General features: G+C 38.5%; 1 protein-coding gene across 5 annotated transcripts in view; it reads left to right on the top strand.

Annotated features, from left to right (window-relative positions):
• USP47 (ubiquitin specific peptidase 47) overlaps positions 1-18,786 on the top strand; it is a 104,708-nt gene extending 85,922 nt beyond the window's left edge. For all 5 annotated transcript variants that reach the window (XM_028159850.2, XM_054724756.1, XM_008151027.3 and 2 more), the window contains 10 exons: positions 2,570-2,689; positions 5,605-6,382; positions 8,150-8,325; positions 8,657-8,737; positions 10,052-10,167; positions 10,527-10,645; positions 12,726-12,856; positions 14,599-14,646; positions 14,732-14,862; positions 15,677-18,786. In XM_028159850.2, the coding sequence (XP_028015651.2) occupies positions 2,570-2,689; positions 5,605-6,382; positions 8,150-8,325; positions 8,657-8,737; positions 10,052-10,167; positions 10,527-10,645; positions 12,726-12,856; positions 14,599-14,646; positions 14,732-14,862; positions 15,677-15,851 (1,875 nt within the window). In that variant the 3' untranslated portion in view covers positions 15,852-18,786. The remainder of the gene's footprint in view (positions 1-2,569; positions 2,690-5,604; positions 6,383-8,149; positions 8,326-8,656; positions 8,738-10,051; positions 10,168-10,526; positions 10,646-12,725; positions 12,857-14,598; positions 14,647-14,731; positions 14,863-15,676) is intronic.
• The last annotated feature ends 4,838 nt before the right edge of the window (positions 18,787-23,624 follow it).

A 23,624-nucleotide genomic window follows, 5' to 3' on the forward strand; every position in this document is an offset into this window, starting at 1 on the left:
TAAAAAAAAACAGATTGACCAAAGTATCAAGGTAAGAAAGTGTGAGGCAAGTATGTAAAACAATTACATGTGTGTTTGGATGGATCATTGTAAAATACATGCCTAGAAATGTAAGTTCAGTTATTTCATGCAGGGTTTTTATTTTATTTTTTATATATTTTGTATTGATTTTTTACAGAGAGGAAGGGAGAGGGATAGAGAGCTAGAAACATCGATGAGAAACATCGATCAGCTGCCTCCCGTACACTCCCTACTGGGTATGTGCCCGCAGCCATGGTACATGCCCCTGACCAGAATCGAACCTGGGACTCTTGAGTCCACAGGCCAATGCTCTATCCACTGAGCCAAACCAGCCAGGGCAGGATTTTTATTTTTTGTTTTTTAAATATATCTTTATTGATTTCAGAGAGGAAGAGGGAAGCGAGAGATAGATAGAAACATCGATGATGAGAGAGAATCATTGATTGGCTGCCTCCTGCATGTCCCCTACTGGGGATCAAGCCCGCAACCTGGGCATGTGCCCTTGACTGGAATTGAACCTGAGACCCTTCAGTCCACAGGTTGACGCTCTATCCACTGAGCCAAACCAGCGAGGGCTCATGGAGGGTTTTTAAATAATAAACATAAAGTTTGGGATCTATCTGATGTAGGCAATAGAAAGTAGGTTTTTTGGTTTGTTTTTCTAAGTATAACATTGGTGTGATGAGCTCTACTATAGAATGTTAAGTCTGCCCACACTAGATTAGTATTTCAAATAGATTGAGAGAGGTGTCAGGAATGTAGATGAGGCAGTTGTTGAAATAATTCAGGTGATGGCATCTGACTAGAAATTCGAAAAGGTATAGATTGTAATAATTATATAAATAGAAGTAGGATTTGTGATTGGTAAATGTTGGAATAAGGCGGGAGCACAGATGGCCTGAGGAGTTTCAAACTTGGGTAATCACAAAGGTAGTATTATATTAATAGAAATAAAAGAATAAGGTAGGGGAAGATGATGGCATAAATATTGGCCACATTATATGAGTTAATGATAAAGAACATAAGCTCATTCAGAATTTCTGAGTTTGAAAACATGATGAAAACGTTCACATTTCCTTGGACAAAAAAATAAAAATACTAGTTCATTGCAGAGAAATACTTAATATCCTTTCAAGGCCTCTGTACTCTATAGACCACTGAGCACACAAACACAGGCAAAATTTTGCAGGGTTTCTATACCCCAAGTAAAGATCCCTTGGTGTAGTGGAAATTGTATAGCAATCACAAGTGAAGAAGTTGAGTTCAGTTTTCAGTCATTCATCTTATATTAATCTTGTCTTTTATTTCACCTAGGGTTTCTTTTAACAGGTTGTTGTAAATGTTAATAAAACAAGCAAGTGCTTTGTGAAAAAAAAAATTGTAAAGTCATATATAAAAGCTGGATTTTTATTATTATGTTAAAAAACAATGACTTCTAACGTTTTGTCAGAGTAACAAATAAAGAAAACCAATCATATTGTAAAGCCATATTTTATGATTAAATTGCTCATAAAAGACTACATTACTGTAATTGCACTGTATTACAGTTTAATCTAAAGTATAAGCACTGAAATAGAATACAAAAGAAACACACAACATTCCCTTTCCTTAACAAGCTAATAATTTGCTGGGGAAAAATATGTTTGTAGAGGATAAAGCAGTCACAAAACATTGTGCCAAGAAACACGGTGTTTAAACTAGACTGCCTAAGAATGTTATCATTCATTGTATTGAAACCAGTTATATTTTTTTAAATGTCAATTATTTGGATCTGTTCATTTTATGTGAAATTCATAAAATAACATAAAAAATTAAGGATATGGAATTCTAAAATAACTTTAAATTTTACCTACTAATTTGATCTTATTTTACACAGAAAAAAATTGATTTAGTAAAACTAATAACTATTCACAGAATACAGAAGAACCCATTGAAAGTCAAGAAGTTGAACAAGCTCTAGCTGGTTTGGCTCAGTGGATAGAGCTTCGGCCTGCGGACTGAAGGTCCCAGGTTCGATTCCAGCCTGCGGACTTAAGGGTCCCAGGTTCGATTCGTGCCCAGGTTGCAGACTCGATCCCCAGTAGGGGGCGTGCAGGAGGCAGCCAATCAGTGATACTCTCTCATCATTGATGTTTCTATCTCTCTCCTTCCTACCTCTCTGAAATCAATAAAAAATTATTAAAAAATAAGTTGAACAAAAAAGGTGTTGATTTGACATCAGCTCCCAAATTATTTCTTTGGAATCAATTTTCTTTATTTGCTTGATTAGTTTGAGAGGAATAGAATTTTTAGTGAAAAATCATTAACCTTTTAAAATAGCTTCAGAGCATGCATTTATAAGGTATCCTTTGTTCTAATTTATAGACTAATTAATGGATGAGACTAGTAATTTTCCATAGATTCTTTTAAAAGGTGTTAAATATCTACCAAGATTATTTTTCTCTTAATTTTCTTTCTGCTGTTTTTAAGAACTCAGCATTGTCTTGTTTTCTCATATTTCTAAGTCAAACAGAAAGAATATTTTTTAATTAAATTACTTTAATTGTAGGCTATCCATTTACCTGCTGAAACAATGAGAATAGTGCTGGAACGCTGCTACAATGATTTGCGTCTTCTCACTGTGCCTAGTAAAACCCTGAAGGCCGAAGGTTTTTTTAGAAGTAACAAGGTATCTCTTATTTTTTCATTATTATTTTCTATGCTGGTAAGCAAATGAAATTAACTTTTAATATTATAAGCTCAACCTCTAGCAATATCCTTTGTAGTCAAGTCAGATCTGGCTTCTTTCTGTCCTCTGAATTAGTCTTACTGGTTCTTCTTTTTTGCCTTGATCATGAGCTTTCCCATCTGGAGTGTTCTTTCTCTTCTCCCTACATTTTTTCAAGCCCCAGATTTAGCCCTGCCTCTTTGATGAAGCCTTCATGACTATTTTTGTCCACAATGATTATGTCTTTGAATTTTATTCATTCTTGAGCTTCTCCCATAAAGTAGTACATACTTCATTGTGAAAGTTAGAGGCATGCCTAGTATAAAGAAAATTATCATATTGGCTTCACTCTTTGCCTACTCATTTACCTCTGTTAAAAATGAGAAAGTTCATGTTGATGTTTTTGTTTCATCTCTTGATGTCACTATGCATTTCATTATTTATCATTTTTCCTATCTATTTCTAATGCCATTGGTTTTCACTGGATAAATTCTATTCAAAAGTTTCCTTGTTTGTCATTTTTATTTATCACCTTTTTCAGTCTCATTTTTCTTGATTTTTTTAATCTCATTTAACCATATTTAGTATTATTGATTAATCCAACTGTATTTTGTTTTAATTCTTTTGTGTGGTGTATTTGTGTGTAACATTAAAAGTTCTAATCCACCTTAATATTGGTTTAGGCGGAGTGGGAGAGATCTAACTCTTTTTTTCTTTAAATGATTAACTGTTAATCCTGATGTGTAACATTTATTGAATAGTAGTTATATTTTTATGCAAAACTCAAAACGCTATTCATAATTGTCAATTTATATATGTACATTTTATTTTCTAAACTTTACTATGGAAAATTTTAAGCATACATAAAAGTAGAGAGAATAGTGTAATGAACCCCATGTACTCATCAACTAGCTTCTATAATTATCAATTCTCATTTCATCTACATTCAACCACCTACTTCTTCCAGATTATTTAAAAAATATTCCTAGCATCATATCATTTCATCTAAGTAATCCAAACATACATATTTAAAAGATGAGAACTTTTTAAAAACATAACTATAATTACATTATTACACCTAAAAAATTAACAGAAATGTCTTAATATCAACCAATATATATCTAGTAAGTATTCAAATTTCCCTGAGTATCTTATAGCAATTTTTTCAATAGGATTTGTCTGTTCAAAACAGGATCCAAATAAAGTCCATAATATATCTCTCAAGTCTATTTTAATCTAAAGATTCCCCTGTGTATTTTTTTATTGTTTCCTTGCAATTGATTTGCTATAGAATCAAGTCATTTGTCTATTAGATTTTTTTTTCCTATAATCTCGATTTTGGTCTTGCATTCCCAAGATATCTTTTTACATGTTCCTCTATCCATATTCATGCTAAGCTTTGATTTCCTAAAGAGCAAGATATGGATACAAAAATTTCCTAAAAATGGACAACCCAATAAATAAGATACCTGCATGTGTGTGTCCATCTCTCTTAGTACAGTTTTATGGGTAATTATAAATACACTAGAGGCCCGGTGCATGAAATTCGTGCATGGGGGGGAGGGGGTGTGCCTCAGGCCAGCCTGCACCCTCTCCAATCTGGGACCCCTCGAGGGATGTCTGACTGCCCGTTTAGGCCTGGATCAGGCCTAAATGGGCAGTCGGACATCCCTCTCACAATCCAGGACTGCTGGCTTCCAACTGCTCGCCTGCCTGCCTTCCTGATTGCCCCTAACCGCTTCTGCCTGCCATCCTGATCACCCCCTAACCACTCCCCTGCCAGCCTGATTGATGCCTAACTGCTCCCCTGCCAGCGTGTTTGCCCCTAACTGCCTTCCCCTTTAGGCCTGGTTACCCCTAACTGCCCTCCCCTGCAGGCCTGGTCCCCCACAACTGCTCTCCCCTGCAGGCCTGGTTCCCACCCAACTGCCCTTCCCTGCAGGCCCGGTCACCCCCAACTTCCCTCCTCTGCTGGCCTGGTCACCCCTAACTGCCTTCCCATGCAGGCTTGATTGCCCCCAACTGCCCTCCCTTGCAGGCTTGGTCCCTCCCAACTTCCCTCCCCTGCTGGCCATCTTGTGCTGGCCATCTTATGTCCACATAGGGGCAGATCTTTGACCACATGGAGGCAGCCATCTTGTGTGTTGGAGTGATGGTCAATCTGCATATTACTCTTTTATTAGATAAGATAGAGACCTGGTGCATGGGTGGGGGCCAGCTAGTTTGCCCTGAAGGGTATCCTGGATCAGGGTGGGGGTTCCCTTGGGGTGTGGGGCGGCCTGGGTGAAGGGCCTGTGGTGGTTTGCAGGCCAGCCATGCCCCCTGGCGACCCACGCAGAGGCCCTGGTATCTGGGATTTATTTACCTTCCACAATTGAAACTTTGTAGCCTGGAGCGGAGCCAAGCCTCCTGCTCTCTCGGTGGCCGGCAGCCATTTCTCTTGGGATTGATGTAGCTTCTATAATTGAAACTTTGTAGCCTTGAGTGGAGGCTTAGGCCAGCAACGGCAGGCAGAAAGCTTGGCTTCCTTTGTTACCAGGGAAACACAAGCCTCCCTCCTGCTCTCTGTGGCTGTAGCCATATTGGTTGGGTTTATTTGCATATTTGCTCCTGTTTGGCTGGTGGGCGTGGCTTGGTGTAGCAGAGTTAGGGTCAATTTGCATATCACTCTTTTATTAGGTAGGATATGAACAATATTTATTTTGTATAATCTCCAAAAACCATGCATATGTCTTTTAGAAGAACTATCATCCCAAAATATATCACTTATTATGCACTGTCTGGTACTGACGTGGTATGATGAATGAGAATGTCACTAAAATTAATGATGCAATATAACTAATGATGCAGTATAACCCTTTTGACTTACTATTTAGGTGTTTGTTGAAAGTTCTGAAAGTTTGGATTACCAGATGGCCTTTACCGACTCTCATTTGTGGAAACTCCTGGATCGGCATGCAAATACAATCAGATTATTTGTTTTGTTACCTGAGCAATCCCCAGGATCTTATTCCAAAAGGACAGCATACCAGAAAGCGGGGGGTGATTCTGGTAATGTGGATGATGATTGTGAAAGAGTCAAAGGACCTGTGGGGAACCTAAAGTCTGTGGAAGCTATTCTAGAAGAAAGCACTGAGAAACTCAAAAGCTTGTCACTGCAGCAGCAGCAAGATGGAGATAATGGGGACAGCAGCAAAAGTACTGAGACGAGTGACTTTGAAAATATTGAATCACCTCTCAATGAGAGAGACTCTTCTACATCGGTGGATAATAGAGAACTCGAACAGCATCTTCAGACGTCTGATCCTGAAAATTTTCAGTCTGAAGAACGATCAGACTCAGATGTGAATAATGACCGGAGTACAAGTTCAGTGGACAGTGATATTCTTAGCTCTAGTCATAGCAGTGACACTTTGTGCAATGCAGATAATGCTCAAATCCCTTTGGCTAATGGACTTGACACTCATAGCATCACGAGTAGTAGAAGAACTAAATCAAATGAAGGAAAAAAAGAGACATGGGATACAGCAGAAGAAGACTCTGGAACTGATAGTGAATATGATGAAAGTGGCAAGAGTAGGGGAGAAATACAGTACATGTATTTCAAAGCGGAACCATATGCTGCAGATGAAGGTTCTGGGGAAGGACATAAATGTATGTACTTAAAAAGGAAAAAGCTTTAAATTTATACTCAGTTTATTTAAACTTTTAGTTTAAAAAATCAGCTAAGAGTTAGGTACTTTGTTCTAAGACCACCTGTAATTTCCTGGATTATAAAACTGTTCCCTATCACCTTAGTTTTCACTTTCGATGGAGTTATAGTGAACAGTGAACAGCATTCTTAGACCTGTGAAACACATTAGACCTTTGACAGTAATGAAGTCAGAACTCTGGTGAGATGTTATTTTTTAAAAAGAATATTTTAATAGGGAAGTAATTATGATAAAAATACTAAATAAAGTATTATGAAATAGTTTAAAAAGTAAATAATATACAAAAAAATAAAATGGACACTTTAGAAAATGCTATACTCAATGTACTCAATGCCCAGAAAAATTTTTATCTCTTCCCTTTCCTCTTTTTTATTTTTTTAAATATATTTTATTGATTTTTTACAGAGAGGAAGGGAGAGGGATAGAAAGTTAGAAACCTCGATCAGCTGCCCCCTGCGCACCTCCTACTGGGGATGTGCCCGTAACCAAGGTACATGACCTTGATTGGAATCGAACCTGGGACCCTTCAGTCCGTAGGCCGACGCTCTATCCACTGAGCCAAACCAGTTAGGGCTCTTCCCTTTCCTCTTTCCCCCAATGCAAACAACTCCCCTCTGACACCTCCTAAAAGGTATATAACTAATTGAAAAAGTCAGAGAAAAGGAAAGGTGCTTTTGTTTTTTTAATTAATAAGGTCCAAATAACACTGGAAATATGTGACATTTACACATACAACTTGCAGAAAACTCAAGTGAGAAAATGTGAATTGGTGGGCCCAAATGGAGACAGAGAAACTCTAAATAATGCTTTAAATTTCTGTGGAGTTTTTTTTCTCTCATAAGGCTCATTGACTTACATTATCTCATTTAGTTCTCATTAGCTGTGTAAAATTGATGTAGATGCTTTTCACTGATGAAGAAACTGGCTTAAATAGGTTAAATAGTTTGCCTGAAGTCAGAGCCAGTAGGTCACACTCCTGGAATCAAACTCGGGTTTTCTGATTGTAAGCCTAGTGTCTTCTACCACCTCATAACTACTACTACTGCTTCTTACTTTCCTCACATCATAGTAAAAAAATTAGCTAGTACCTACTGTGCTTTTTTACCATTTTCAACCCTGCAAGAGCATTGGAGCAATTAAAACTAGTTTCTCTTTAGGCAGAGGTTAGAAATTGTGGGGAAGCACGGGAAAGACAGTTACTATATATCTGGCATTGTGCTCAAAGCATGATAACTATACTACTTCATTGAATTCACTGTAAAACTATGAGGTAGGTACTATTATTATCTATTATTATCTACATATTTCAAATGAAGAAATGGAGGTATGGAGGCTGATGGCTTGCTCCATGTCGAGGAAGCATAAGAGATAGGATTGGAACCCAGTCAGAGCCTACACTTTGCTGTGTAGAACTAGAAATATGTGTATTTGAAAAGAATTCCTGGACGTTTGTTTTTAATTCAACAGCTAAAATAAATAAATAGCACTTAAATATATCAGAACATTTAAAGCTGTCAGATTAAGCTATCATATACTCCGTGTCCATGTATTTTATCCATCAAATGTTTTATATTAGCTAAAAGTCAAATAATTGAAAAGGGTGCTTTTTCCTGCTTACAGTACAATAAAAAGTATATGATCTGTTCTATTTGTAACCTGACAGGTTACTTTTACAGTTTTGTTTATGTTTTGTTTTTTGTGTGCTTAGGGTTGATGGTGCATGTTGATAAAAGAATTACCCTGGCTGCTTTCAAACAACATTTAGAGCCCTTTGTTGGAGTTTTGTCCTCTCACTTCAAGGTCTTTCGAGTATATGCCAGCAATCAAGAGTTTGAGAGCGTTCGACTGAATGAGACACTTTCATCATTTTCAGATGACAATAAGGTTGATTAAAATAATTTTCAATAATTAGAGTCTTTTAAATGATAGAAATAAAACATCTTGTACTACATCCAAGTAAGGTGAACTAGACACCCTAAATGGATAATTTGATGTTTAGTGGTTATTTGTTGTTGGGTGCTTTTTCATTCATCTAAATGTTAAATGTTAACTGTGTCAGTTACTGTTCTAGGTGCTGGGGAATCAGAGGTAAAAGATATATCTGTTCTTAGAGCCCATTATCTAGAGAATTTTGGAAAACAAGCTAAACAGTGGGTGAGAATAGATTGTTTGTTCTGCTGAGAAAGTACATCTAAAACATGTTTTTAATTTATAGATTACAATTAGACTGGGGAGAGCACTAAAAAAAGGAGAATACAGAGTTAAAGTGTACCAGCTCCTGGTCAATGAACAAGAGGTAAGTAATAAACTTAAAAGCAAGATAAGATCACTTTTATTAGTTATTAAAAACATACAGTGCAGAAATTTTATTACTAGTCATTTCTTTTTATCTCTCTAAAGCAGAAGCAGGCAGACTTTTTCTAGGATGTCTTTTAGTTGTGCAAGCCATACTGCCTCTGTTGTAGCTACTCAATTCTGCCATTGTAGCACGAAAGCAGACATAGACTATATGTAAAACCAATGCAAGTGGCTCTGTCCCACTAAAATTTTATTTATAAAAGCAGGCAGGGGATGAATGTTGCTCTCAGGTCATTTTTTGTTGTGCCCCTGCTCTAAAGTGTTGCTGCGATCGTTGGAGTGAGGTAAAAATTTCCTGCTTTTCAAAGGGTATTTTGTTTTCTGGGAATGATTGTATAATGCTACAAGTGGATAGCACTTGACCTGTAGAGTTTATAGGTTCTTTTTGTGTTCAGAGTATCATTTTAGTATTTAGCAAGCATTGATCTAGGGTTTACTATGTGCTCTAAGGGCTTACAAGTATTAACTCTTTTAAGTCTGTAACTACTATTTGTTATTCCCATTTTATAGATGAAGAAACTGAGGCAGAGAAGTTGAGTAACTTGCACAAAGTCATACAACTTGCAAATAGTGGATTAAGGTTCTAACCAGGCTATGTTTTTAGGGAGTAATCAATAACATATTTTAGTTCCTATAATACATAAGCCAGAAAAATAAGGCAAAGACCCTATTTTCATGATTTTTATACCTTATTGGGGACCTAGACAAATGTGAAAAACATATAAGGGGATACATTTTTCATGAAATAACTTTATTCATTCAACAAACATTTTATTGGGCACCAATCATATCTCTTATATGTGATCCATTATAATCATTTTGACTTATATGTTTCTTCCAAGTTTGGGTTTTGTAGATACTATGTCTCTTTTGAGACATTTAATGAATGTTACTTGGAGAATTAGTATGCATTTCCCTTATTTTAGTCCGTAAAGTGATTCTTTTTACATTCAAAATTATCACTTTAATACAAGAAGGGAAATATGAATTTGTTATTTTAATCTTTACAGTGACTTAGTGAGGAAGATACTGTCCCCAGTTTTATAGATGAGAACTCTGAGGCACAGAAATATTAAGTAAATTTACTCAAGATAACTAAGTTAATAACTAGTGGAGCCAATATTTGAACCTAGGAAGATATCTTAGACACCTAAATTGAGGCCCATAATTGTCACAGTATAAAGTGCAAATAAAATGTCTTGTTGCTCTTATTTTAATGTATAACTCAAGCTCTAATTATTTATGTTTCTAGCCATGCAAGTTTCTGCTAGATGCTGTGTTTGCTAAAGGAATGACTGTACAGCAATCAAAAGAGGAATTAGTTCCTCAACTCAGGGAGCAATGTGGTTTAGAGCTCAGTATTGACAGGTAAAGTAAAATTATAGTGTCATCAGTGACTTGAAGAAAGAACGTGTGTCAAATTATATGGATTGGTGTGATTTTCTAAAATTAGAAGAATTAAAAATCCCTATAGTATTCAGAATTTTAGCACTGCAAATTAGTTTAATAGAACTAAGCAAAAGTGCTAGAGTTGTATTTAAATTTCCTCTGTAGAATACTACTAAAGCTGAAGTATTAGGAGCATTTTATTTTATTTTCCCCAAATTTTAATGAATAACCATTTGACTTAAGCATAATTAATTATTCCTTGATGTCAGATTTATGTCATTTTTTAAAATTAAGAATTTCAAATTATAGTACTTTAAAATGTCTTATCACATTTGTAGGTTTCGTCTAAGGAAGAAAACATGGAAGAATCCTGGCACTGTCTTTTTGGATTACCATATATATGAAGAAGATATTAATATTTCCAGCAACTGGGAGGTTTTCCTTGAAGTTCTAGATGGTATTACCAATATTTTCGTGGGTGGGAAATCACTTGGAAATGCTGTATAATTAATAGAAGCCTATAGTTCTTTTAATCAAATAATGAGTTTCTTCTATCTTTTCTCCAGCTCCCATTTGCCTTTTAAATGTTCCCCTTTTGCTCTGATTTTTTAAAAAATATTCCTTCTTACAGAGAAGTTGCAATTTCAAGGTTGTATTTTTAGTACTTTTTACAGAAAATTTTTAAAATATTTTCTTAGCCATGTTTGTTACTTAGTTTCTTTTTTTGTTATGGCTTATTTTGTTTTGAAGATGTGCTATTGATAATTTATCAGAGATTTAGAGAACAATGAATAGTTTCCTAGGCTTTCATAATAAAGTACCACAAAGTGGGTGGTTTAAACAACAGAAACGTACTGCCTCCCAGTTTTGGAAGCTGGAAGTCCGAGATCAAGGTGTCAGTAGCGTTGGTTCCGTCGGAGGGCTGTAGGTAGAATTTGTTCCATGCTTCTCTCCTAGCTTATGGTGATTTGCTGGCAGTCTTTGGTGCTCCCTGCCTTGTAAATGTATCATCCTGATCTCTCCCTTCATCTTCACATGTTCTCCTTGTGAGCTTACTTATCCCTATCAAAATTTCCCTGTACATAAGGACACTAGTCACTTTAAGGCCTACACTAATGATCTGATTTTAACTTGATTATCTCTGTAATGACCCTATTTCCAAATAAGGTCACATTCTGAGGTACTGGGATGTTAAGACTTCAATAAGTATTTGGGAGGGGGGCCAATTAAACCCATAACAGTGACCTAGAGGAGGTACTTGTGTTTGTCATACCTCCTGGTGTTACCAACATTGGCATATTTAAAGTATTATTTTTCAGAGGAAGTAGTGGGAGGAAAGTTGGCTTTTAGGAGATGATATCAAGGGAAGCAATGGGTTTTCTATATATATTCTTTTGTGACTTTGCTGTCACTTAGAAAGATTTTGATTTTCCTCTTATTCCCATAGAAATTAAAATATAAGTTCTGAATGTTTCTATTTATAATTGTGATAGTTTTCAGAAGGCTCAGTAGTACTAACACTTTGCCTATTTCAGATCTAATTTGGTTTAAATTTTAATGGTTGAAATTTTGATTAAATGACAAGTTATGGGGAGACCAGGAAAAATCAGGATACTGTATGCAGTTGTGTGTAAGGAAGTGCTTCAGGATGTAATTTCCTCTCTGAGTGTCTGGGGCCTTAGAGAATAATTACTATGTCTGGGTAGGCCAGGAGGAGATCATGAAGAACACAGAAGTCACCCTTCCTAGGAAGGATTGATTATGTGTTAGCAGAGATGGGTTAGCCAGATAATGTTACTGAAAGGCGGGTGCCTGCATCAGTATCATTCCAATATATATTTTAGCATCAAATAGTTGAGTAAGAAGTAAGTTGTAGAATTAAATCTAAGAAGCATTTATTGACCTGTAATTTGCCAGGCATTGCTAATCCTTGGTACTACAAAAATGAATAAGCAACTAGTGATTGCCTTCTAGATGTACATAGTCTGTGGGTGAACCAGAACTCGAAACCTGTAATTCCAAAATGATAGGTACTAAGGACCAAATCAGTACAATTTGTTCTTATATATACCGGAGAGAAAGGTAACAATAGAGCTGGGTTTTGAGGAAACGGTAAATTTGGGGGTATAAATTTTAAAGAGAAGAATTAATGACAGCCTGAGTAAACAAAGGAGGCAGAGTGAAGACAATGTGATTACAATTTTAGATTGTGGATAGTAGCCAATAGAGAAGCAAAGATCGGAGATCCAGAGAAGAGAGTAATTGGCAGAGCAGTGCTCAGCAGGGGTCAGGAGAGAATGGAATTAGGAATACTGGTGGAAGCAGAGCTTGCAGAAGAGTTAGGAATCATCTTCTGAGACTGGAGGGGAGAGTAAATATTTCATTCTCAAACACTCCTGGGGATAATTGGTTTCTTTTATGCCCACTTTGTCAGAGTAACACTTGAAGTAAATCCTTTTGTTTAGTCAAGCATAGGAAAAGTCAGATTACAAACTCTAGAGAAAATACTCTGCTAGTCTAATCTTGCATGTTCATAGGGGTGGAGAAGATGAAGTCCATGTCACAGCTTGCAGTTTTGTCAAGACGGTGGAGGCCCTCTGAGATGAAGTTGGATCCCTTCCAGGAGGTTGTGTTGGAAAGCAGTAGTGTTGATGAGTTGCGAGAGAAGGTAAGTTCATTTTTAACAAAATGAGCTAGTATACATTTTGTATTTTTCTCTGTATTGCCTAAGAGGTATCCCAGGAAGTGACTGCCAGATACTGACGCAGCAACCTTTCTTTCTTTGTCTCTCACATTTTATGACACCTTGAATTACACATTCTAGTTGTTTCTTAAGGCTCCTAATGCCTTGAAAAATAACATTGGCTTCTGGCCATTCAGAAGTGGACCCTCACTTTCTGTTATTTCCATCAACTTTGTCCTAAGTAGTTAGGATTAATTAGAAGTTACCGGAGTAAATTGCTGTATGTATTAAAAAAAAGAAAGAAAGAAAAAGAGAGGGAGATAAAATTAAATAAGAGAATCTAGATGAAGTTCTCTTTTGAATATTTTATTTTATTTTTTATATATATTTTTATTGATTTCAAAGAGGGAGAGAGAGATAGGAACATCAGTGAGGAAAGAGAATCATTGATTGGCTGCCTCCTGTACGCCCCACACTGGGGATCAAGCCTACAACCCAGACATGTGCCCTGACTAGGAATTGAACCGTGACCTCCTAGTTCACAGGTTGATGCTCAACCAGGGTCATGCCGGCCAGGCTGAATTTTTTATTTTAAAGGTGAGAGTTCTAAGGATCACTGGGAAAAGAGTGAATTATTTAGAAGCAATACTAGGACAACTGGCATTTTGGGGAAAAAATTATTTTGATACTTTACACTAAACACATAAATCATAAATGTATTAAATTTATATTAAAAAGTTAATAAAGTGATAAATATACTAGATGAAAATATTTTTATAATCCAGGAGAGGGAAAGATATTTGTAAGCATAATACAAAAAGCTAAAAAAAAAAAAAAAAGGTATATAAAAGTTAAATCTTCTGCACAGCCAAAAAAAATTTTTTAGACAACTGATGAAGTTAAAAAATAAGAAAGGGAAAAAAATATTTGAAACATAATATATGAAACATTTTGTCCATAATTTATAAAGAGCCCACTACATTAATACGAAAATGATGAATAATCTAATTTTAAAATAGGACAAGTACATGATTAGGCAATTTGTTGAAGAAATACAAGTTAAAACAACAGCATTTTCACTTCCTATAATTGATGTAAATTTAGAAAGTCAGTGAAAACCTAAAGTCATTAGGTAACAGGAAATATCATACACCTTTGGTAATTGATATAATTTTTTTCATGGTTCAGTTGGGCATGATCAACATTCCACATGTGCAATTCCACATCTAAGAATTCAGTTCAAAGAAATATTTGAAGAAATATGTCAGGATATTCATGGAAGTGTATAGTATAGCAGTGTAACTGGGAAAAATTTAAAACAGGCTCAATGTCCACATCAGTTGGCGATAAAATAGTTCAACTATTAAAGAGAATGCAGTTATTCCATATCCTATTCTTACAATAGAATAATTATTCTTATAAAATAAATGTATTATATAGAGATGTTTTATAAATAAAATTTTATGTATTAGAAATTTTTGCATATAGTTTATATATGCATAGGAAAAGGTCTAGAAGGAATATACTAAATTGATATTTCTGGGACATGGCATTTACAGAGCAGATAGATGAAATAATTTCACTTTCTTTTTTTCTAATTTTTTATATCAAATGTATATTACTTTTTTTAAAAAATCTAGCTATTTCTATTTGTTGGATGAAAGGAAAATAACTTTTTAAAGTAAATTTATATTTTAAATGAACTCATATGATGTTTTCTTTTATAGCTTTGTGAAATCAGTGGAATTCCTTTGGATGATATTGAATTTGCCAAGGTAAAGCAATGAGAATGTTTGCGTTGGGTAACTAGTAGGCATTAAACATGGTTAATGGCCTGGTTTATTCCTTCATTCTCCTTAGGGTAGAGGAACCTTTCCCTGCGATATTTCTGTCCTTGATATTCATCAGGATTTGGATTGGAATCCTAAAGTTTCTACCCTGAATGTCTGGCCTCTTTATATCTGCGATGATGGTGCAGTCATATTTTATAGGTAACATGCACATTGTTTTTGTTATTTCTAGTGATATAACATTTTTGTTTTGCATAAATGTCATTTTCCATAAATACCTTTACTATTGTTAGAGCATCCCTGATTAATAGAAATATAATGAGAGCCACACATTTCATTTTGAAATTTTTCTAGTCGCCATATTTAAAAAAATAAAAAGAAACAGGTAAAATTAATTTTAATAAAATATTGTTAACCCTATATGTCCAAAATATTATGATTACAACATGTAATCAATATAAAAAAGTCATTTGTGAGATATTTTACACTGTTTTCTTGTAGTAAGTCTTAGAAATACTGTGTATATGCTATACGTCCAGCACATTTTAATTTTGATCAGGCACATCTACAAGCAATCGGTACGTACATGTGGCTACTGGCTGATATGTTGGATAACACAGATGTAGAGGACAAAGGAGTCATTGGAGCTTGACAAATACAGGTTCAAATTTAGCTTTGTTATTTACCTAACTCCTCATCTGTACAGTGGTGACAGATTTTATGAGAATTAGAACTATTATTACATTTTTGAAAACTGGCACAGTGCTTGTTATTAAATAGATGTTCAGAAATGATAGCTGTTATACTAATAACATGGAAATTGTGCCAGTTTCAGAAGTGAGTGCTATACTAATAAACACATTAGAAATTTACAACATCTTAGTTATATGAGATTAATTTCATTGGTGACAGCAGATTTCACTTTCTCACTAAGGAGCATTATAGTATTCAAGCATAATTTAATGGAGGCAGGTGGCTATACTGGCCTAATGCATCATTAATATTTTAAATGTAGGGATAAAACAGAAGAATTAATGGAGTTGACAGATGAGCAAAGAAATGAACTGATGAAAAAAGAAAGCAGTCGACTCCAGAAGACGGGACATCGAGTAACATACTCACCTCGGAAAGAGAAAGCATTAAAAATATATCTGGATGGAGCACCAAATAAAGATCTGACTCAAGACTGACTCTGCTAGTATAGCATTTTCCCTGGGGGATTTGGTTTTAATTAGATGGTTCACTGCTACTGTGTAGTGCCATTATGGCCGGACATGGTTAGGGGTAACCCCGTGACACCAGCACTGATTGGACTGCCCTTCACCAATCAGAAGCTCAGTGCCCAATGGGCCACTGTTTTGACTTGGAATCATGTTGTGCACTATAGTCAAATGTACTGTAAAGTGAAAAAGGATGTGCAAAAAAATAAAAACAAAAAACAAAACCTGCTACTAGAAAAGGGGAAAGGGGAATGAGTAAATGTCTTTTTTTGCGGACAAATGTGCACATAGCCGCTAGTAAAACTAGCCTCAAACAGGATGCTCATAGCTTAATAATAAAAGCTGTGCAAAGGCCATGAATGAATGAATTTTCTGTTTATTTCACTGATACACACATTACCTCATTGACAATTCGTAAGTAAATGCAGCGTGTGTTGACTCTTGGAAAGCAGCAAAAATAGAAGCTGAAGAAGGAAATTCTTAGAACCAGCCGTAACCCAGTAAAGAATTGTGAATTTGTGTTTTCTTGTTTCATTTTTTGCGAAGTATAAAGAACATTATTCTGGAACATCGAAACATTTCCCTTAGACTGCTCCCAGTAGATGGCAGCTCAAATTGCTGAATATTGTAATTATAACTGTACTTAAGTTATGGATGTAGACAATACATTTCACTCGTTCATTCAGCATGTAAATATAATTGATCCTATTGAGTTATCCTACTTGCAGTTCACCTATTTCCCGTGGTTGTTCTTTTCACATGTCATTCATGATGTACATTTGTGTACATTGAGAAGTATAGCAGTCTGTAAATGTATTCCTCGGTGAGGTTCCTCAGTGCTGGGTTCCATACGGTTGTATTTGCCCTTGTTAATGAGGTTTTTCTGTTCAGCAGCTTCAGTTTTATTTCTTTTTGTACATTGCTTTTGAAAATATACTTCAAGTTTGAATCTTCCAGAACCCTTGTAAATCCCACTTTAATTTTTGGAGTTGATTTGTAGTTACACGTAGTTTAACTTTGGGGGAATGTCTTAACATCGTGTTGAATAAACTTGCTAGTAAGTCAGGTCATAGCACAGGCTGATGCAGTCAACATGATTTCATTGCAGAGTCGATTAGAATCGGCAAGTTTTTGCTTTGCTAAATACAACTATTCAATGAACACAATTATACGTACATTTTGAAAATGACATCTAATTTATAAAAATCAATAAAAAGGTTTTGGTAAAACTTTTTCATGCCAGATGCTGTTTACAACAATGAACATGCCAATAAAACATTTGTTCATTCTGTTGTGTTATTTTAGTCATTCAACTTTTATGGATGAAGAATCTGGGTTAAGAATTGATTTGTTTTCTTTAAAAATAACATTTTGTAATGTGTACTGAATAATTATCTCACTTCTATTATAACGTATGTTTACAGTAAAGTTCTCATAAGAGATGAAAAGATGTTAATATTTAACTTTGGAGGATCCTGTCAATATTACAAAATCAGATTTTTACCTTTTTTCCTTTTAAGAAATAATAATTAGAAAACAATATTAGCAGATGTTGGCTCTGCAGTTTGAATATAATGACTTAATATAGCTTAAAAGTCTCTTGGCATCCACAAGGATAAAAATCTTTTCTAAGGTATTTTTCTGGCTAATTTTTATTCCGTGTAAACTATATAGCATTCTGATCACTTTGAAGTAGTGTTCCGAGTTTGCATTATTGGAATTGGCTGTTGTCTCGGAGGAAAACTGGGAACGTGGTGGTGAGTTGTCTCTCAGGATCACTGACTTTCTTTGGTCCATACAGGCCTGCTTACTTGGGTCATGGGGTTAATAAATGGGGTTTCTGATTTCAGGGACTGACTGGAGCAGAGGAGGCTGATTTGTAAACAAAACTATCTGTGATCTTGTTTGATTTGGTTTTGTTTAGTGATCCTATAAGAGTAAATGGTAAAATTCTTATTCTGTGCCTTCTGCCCTGATTTTTGATTTGTGTTTGCTACTTTTAGTTGCAGGCATATCACAAATACCAAGAGTAAAGAAAATTTCATTATAGAAAAGAAAAAGTTTAAGCTCTTGTTTTTCAGAACCCAATAGAGTGAAAACACAATGTTGCACTTAGTATTCAGTAAAGGGGGTGGTAAACTTTTCAAAATGAACTTGTGATAGGAACAGTAATTTGTGTAAGGGAGATAAATGTGTGTCCCACCACCACCACCCCTCCTCAGATTCAAACGATCAAGTGAGCACCTCTGAGGCCAAGGGGCAGAGCATTAACTGTGGACCAACTGCCCACGCCGGGCAGGCCCGGAGCCTGGTTCGCCTGCTGAGTCTCCTGAGGCTGAGACAGGCCACAGGCAGTAAACTGACCCTGCTTCCACAGGCCACACCGAGGTTTCAGAGCGCTTTTACTGTGCGGCAGATGGGTTTGTGTCAGCCAGGACGCCCTGTGAGAACCAGGCACGGACACTTCTGAGGCAGGTGTTAAAGGCAAGGGGTGCATTCTGGCCAGAGGAGGAAAAGCTACAGTTTCAAGACCAAGCTGTGGTAGCTGCTCTGTACATAAGTTCGTTAGTTAAAAGTCCACTTCAGAAACGAAGTGAAAAGACGGGATAAAAATGGTGAGTGAAGGAGGATCTACAATAGGATGATTGGTTCTCTCTTTTGTACTGTAATGGAAAGTACTTTAAAATTCTGAGAGAGCAGGATGAACCTGTGCCACAGCTAGAAAATGGTCAAGTAGCTATTGGTTGCCAGGCTGCACTGTTAGGAATGGCTTTGTGACACATCTCTAGGCTAAGAGAGAAGGAGAGAGCAACTGGCTTACAATGTGGCCTGAGTTAAATGAGTGCACTAAATCTGGAAGTGACCTGTGAATGTATGGAATGCAATAAAGTATTTTATTCTGGCTCATTTGGCTACTGAAGTTCTCCCTCTGAATTTTGCTCTGTTCTGCTTCGAGACCCTACCCAGCTCTTTTATGCTTATGACTTGCAAATTGTAGTCTAGAGTACATGGAATAGAGGAGAATCTGAATTAGCAAGTTTTTTGTTTGCTAAATAAAACTCCATCTAAACAATTCTGTGTAGTTTTTGAAAAACAAATCAATACTGGAGTCAATAGCCATCAAAAGGCCATAAATTCTTAAATGCAAAATAGTGTGTATGTATAGTTTTCTAGGTTTTTATTTTTGTTTAAATCAGATTTATAAAGGAGTTTGTTGTCCAAATAAACCTTGTAACTACCTAGACCAGTGGTCGGCAAACTCATTAGTCAACAGAGCGGCAGTTTGCCGACCACTGACCTAGACCTAAGAGTACATGAAATGTCCCTTCAGTGTCGTTCACCTGGGGAAGCGGGATGCTGTGGTCATGTGGTTAGGTACAGTGTTCATTTTCAAAACTTGGCTTTGAGAAACACTCAAGAATACTGGACAAAACCCAGAATGTATTAAAGCAAGTGTGAGCATTTAGAAAAGAATGCAGCAGTCAGTAGGGGCAAGCAAGGAGGGCAAACAACTCTGGGCAGAATGCTCTGCTCTCCTGTCTGCAAGAGAAGCCGGCCTTCCGACTGGTCATGGCTGAGAAGTGACCCCCTCCCCAGGGAATTCCTAGTGGGCCCTGTGGCCTGGCCTGAGAGGTGGGGACGATACTCATGTGCTTTCCCTACTCCCAGCCTGCCCCTTCCCCTGTCCAGATCTCTTAGTTTTCCACCTCTCTGATAATGCTTAAGGAACCCGTTTAATTTCGGAGTATCAACTTGATATACAAATATGCAGTGGTAACTGCCAGCCCTGTGTGCTCTGTCGAATGCAGTTTCCCACTGAAGTTGCTGTCATCCAGCTCTCAGTGCAGTCCTGTAACTTTTAAGTCACTTGGCATTAAAACAATCATCTTACTAGTCATTCGATTTAAAGCTTCCCCACCACCAAGCACAGTGCCCCTCCTTGGGGCACCTGGCTTGGAGAGGAAGGCGGGGGGCAGTGCTCCGCTCTCCCCACCCACCCGCTCCTGCACCAGCTCTGACTGGAGGAGGGGAAGGAGGAGGGTAAAGACATCCCCTCACTGCAGCCTCCTGTTGGTCATGGTGAGGTTCCTGTCGTCTTTCGTCCTGTCCATTCACTGTGAACAGGAGCCCAGCAGGTCCTACCAGACGAGGACTCAATTCCAAACAGCACTGGAGTTTATGAAACTTGACTCTTGCCAACCTCCTGCTGGCACGAGGCCTTCCTGTGAAATGTGCACCATTTGTCCCATGCTGCCCTGGTCCCCGCTGAGCCTTTCTCCCTTATTCCATCTTCCATACCCCTCTCGCGGGGTGAGTGCTGCTAGTCTCCTTTTTGCCTCTGTTCCACTCTGCATAGCTGCTGCAACATGCCACCTCTCCTCCCCGGTGCTCCTCTGGTCAAGTGGCAAGTCAGCGGGACCTGCGGCTTCTGCACAGCCTCACCCCATAATGCATCAGTAGCTCCCATACAAATTATGTGCTTCTCAAGTTTAGCTAAAGGAAGAAGTCTGATTCCCCTTTCATGGGAGTTTGGAGGGAAATAGCCTGTTTTCTGAACACTAACTTCCTCAACGGGGATTTCTTAACCCCTTTCTGGGCTTTCCACAGAACAGCTGTGCTGCTGCTGAAATGGCACCTCAGCAAGCCCTGCACGGAGGGAACTGCTCCACAGCTGTTGGCCTCAACTTAGAAACCCAGTCCAGCAATCAAAGTCATCTCAGAATAATCGAGGTGCATTTCTTGGCTATCTGAAGGGGGTACACAGACCACAGGAATACTCAATGCCCCTTTTCTGATCCCACCCCACACCACAGGATTCTCTTCTTTTTTTAAATATATTTTTATTGATTTCAGAGAGGAAGGGAGAGGGAGAGAGAGATAGAAACATCAATGATGAGAGAGAATTATTGATCGGCTGCCTCCTGCATGCCCCTGCACTGGGGATCAAGCCCACAACCCGGGCATGTGCCCTGATCAGGGATCTAATCATGACCTGGTTCATAGGTCGATGCTCAACCACTGAGCCACATAGGCCAGGCCCCTTGCTTCTCTCTCATCCTTCTGCCCTGCATACCTTTCTCCTGTGTCAAAACCTAAAGAACCAAGCTCGTGAGACAGGAAAAGCCAGTCAGGAGGGGAAAGAGAAGGAACTAAACAGGAAGAATCCATGGCCACCGTTTTTGTCCCATCACACTTCCTGTTCATTCTGCGGCCTGGTGGGTGAACAGGCCAGCCATCCATCTGCGAGGAAGGTCAGGACGGAGACGGAGCCTTGGCAGGAACTCTGGCCGTAAGATTCACGTACCAAAGTTCACCGAACCCTTACCACATTCCATTTAGAACTGTAAGGAGATACATCAGCTACTCTGTATGTGGATTTCAGCCAAGTATTTTGCAAAGCCTCTCTCCTTTGCTTATATTTTTCTGGCTATTGATAACAAAGTAGAGAAAGATAATATACCTGCATATAAGCTCCATGAGGAAGGAACCTAGTTTTATCTCATTGTCTCCTCCCAGGCACTTAATATAGAGCCTGACATATAGTAGGTGCTCAATAATTTTTTTTTAATTTCTTTATTGATTAAGGTGTCACATATTTGTCCTCATCCCCCCATTCCCATCCCACCCCTCTCCCCACGCATGCCCCAAGCCCCTGTTGAACTTAACAGTTGGATAGGCTCATATGCATGCACACAAGTCCTTTGGTTGAACTCTCCCCCTCCCCCCATCCTCCTCTTTCCTCCCTCTGAGGCCCGATAGTCCGATCGATGCCTCCTTGCTTCTGGTTCTGTTCTTGTTCCTCAGTCTATGTTGTCCATCATTTCCCCTAGATGAGCGAGATCATATGTCACTAGATATATACTTATAAGAACTGAATGTGAGACGAGCAATAATAGTTATGCTGACAGGCAAATGAATCAGTCTGTAGCGAACTTCCCCCTGGACCAACAGTTCTTTTGAGACCCAATTTCAATGTCCAGCTGTTCCTTGTGTGTACATGTCAGCGCTGACCCCTCAGCTCTGGATGGTGGACAAATGGTGGTAACGGAGGTCCGACTCCCTCTGGTTTGGTCTCGGCCGGACCCAGGGGCACGGCGTCACCCGGATTAAAGGGCACGTGGCCACACCCATACCCAAGGGGCGCGTGGCCTCACCCGGGCCTGAGACCCAGCCTCACCCTGATGGATCCAGGGGCACACGGCCTCACCCGGACCCAGGATCCGGCTTCACCCGTACCCAGGGACGTTTGGCCTCTCCCAGACCCAGGGGCACGTGGCCACACCCGGGCTTAGGTGCACAAGGCCTCACCCGGATCCAGGGACACATGGTCTCTCCCGGACCCGGGGACGCTTGGCCTCTCCCAGACCCAGGGGAACGTGGCCTCACCCGGGCCTAGGTGCACGAGGTCTCACCCGGACCCAGGGACGCTTGGCCTCTCCCAGCCCCAGGGGCACGTGGCCTCACCCGGGCCTAGGTGCATGAGGCCTCACCCAGATCCAGGGACACATGGTCTCACCCAGACCCGGGGACGCTTGGCCTCTCCCAGACCCAGGGGAACGTGGCCTCACCCGGGCCTAGGTGCATGAGGTCTCACCCGGATCCAGGGACACATGGTCTCACCCGGACCCAGGGACGCTTGGCCTCTCCCAGCCCCAGGCTCAATAAATTTTTTGATTGAAATAATTTTCAGCCTCTTCTCCAAACATTTGCTCAAATGTACCTTGTCTTCCAGCCACTATGGATTACTTGTTATTTCCCCTACATACTATCCTCCTTGCCTCCCTCCCTCTGCCCATGGCCCAGATGCCTTTTCCCATTTCTTCTGGCCTCCTGATCAACTCCTATCATCTTTGAGGGCCAGTTCCCATGCTAGGTCTCCCAAGCCACATTCTTTGAGGCACCGTAACATTCTGTTACTATATCAGTTTGACTGCTTATGTGTTATCGGTGCTGGGTTTAGGGTATCCTTCATTAGGCTGTGATGCCTTCAGGGTAGGGACCCTATCAAGATCAACTTGTACCCCCAGAGTATATCAGCACCTGGTTCTGAGCAGGCTCTCTGTAAATATGTTGAATAATAAGAATGTACAATGATGATTTTAACATTAAACAGAGAAGAGCTCTATATTTGATCTTAAAGTTATCACTTGATCCTGAGTATCCTACCCTTCGTATTGTTTTTGTTTGACTTCCAGCTCTATCACTTAACCTTTCGGAGCCTCCATTTCTTCATCTGTTAAATGGAGAAAATATTCATGAGTTCAATGAAGATTAAATGAGGTAATATAGGCAGCCTGCCACCAGATGACCTTAATACACAGTAGCTTTATTATCACAGACCCTGAGGATCCTACAGTGTGATGGCCTAGAGCTGCTTGATTAAGGAAAGCTCCCAAGGAAAAGGACATACACACTCCATTGACTCTTTCAGAAGACAGTGAAACATTGATACTCTTAAGACTAATTCCCATCCCCGAATGGTTAACATTTCTAACATATTTTGATGCTGAAAGAAGTGTGCTTCAGTTGTCTGGAAAGTGTACTTACATGGAAGAGATGCAGGTCATTTCTATTTTATTTTTTTTCTGGCTGGGAGGGTTTTTATATTTATCCAAAGTCAAAAGGAAAAAAGTCCAAGAACTACAAAAGAAGAGTTTAAGTGATTTATGCTTGATTTCTAAATGCAACATACTTGTGTATACATCACTTAAAACTCAAAGAAAGCATGCTTCTACAATCATG

The sequence above is a fragment of the Eptesicus fuscus genome, chromosome 13, assembly GCF_027574615.1.
Source record: "Eptesicus fuscus isolate TK198812 chromosome 13, DD_ASM_mEF_20220401, whole genome shotgun sequence".
In the NCBI taxonomy this organism is placed as follows: Eukaryota; Metazoa; Chordata; class Mammalia; order Chiroptera; family Vespertilionidae; genus Eptesicus; species Eptesicus fuscus.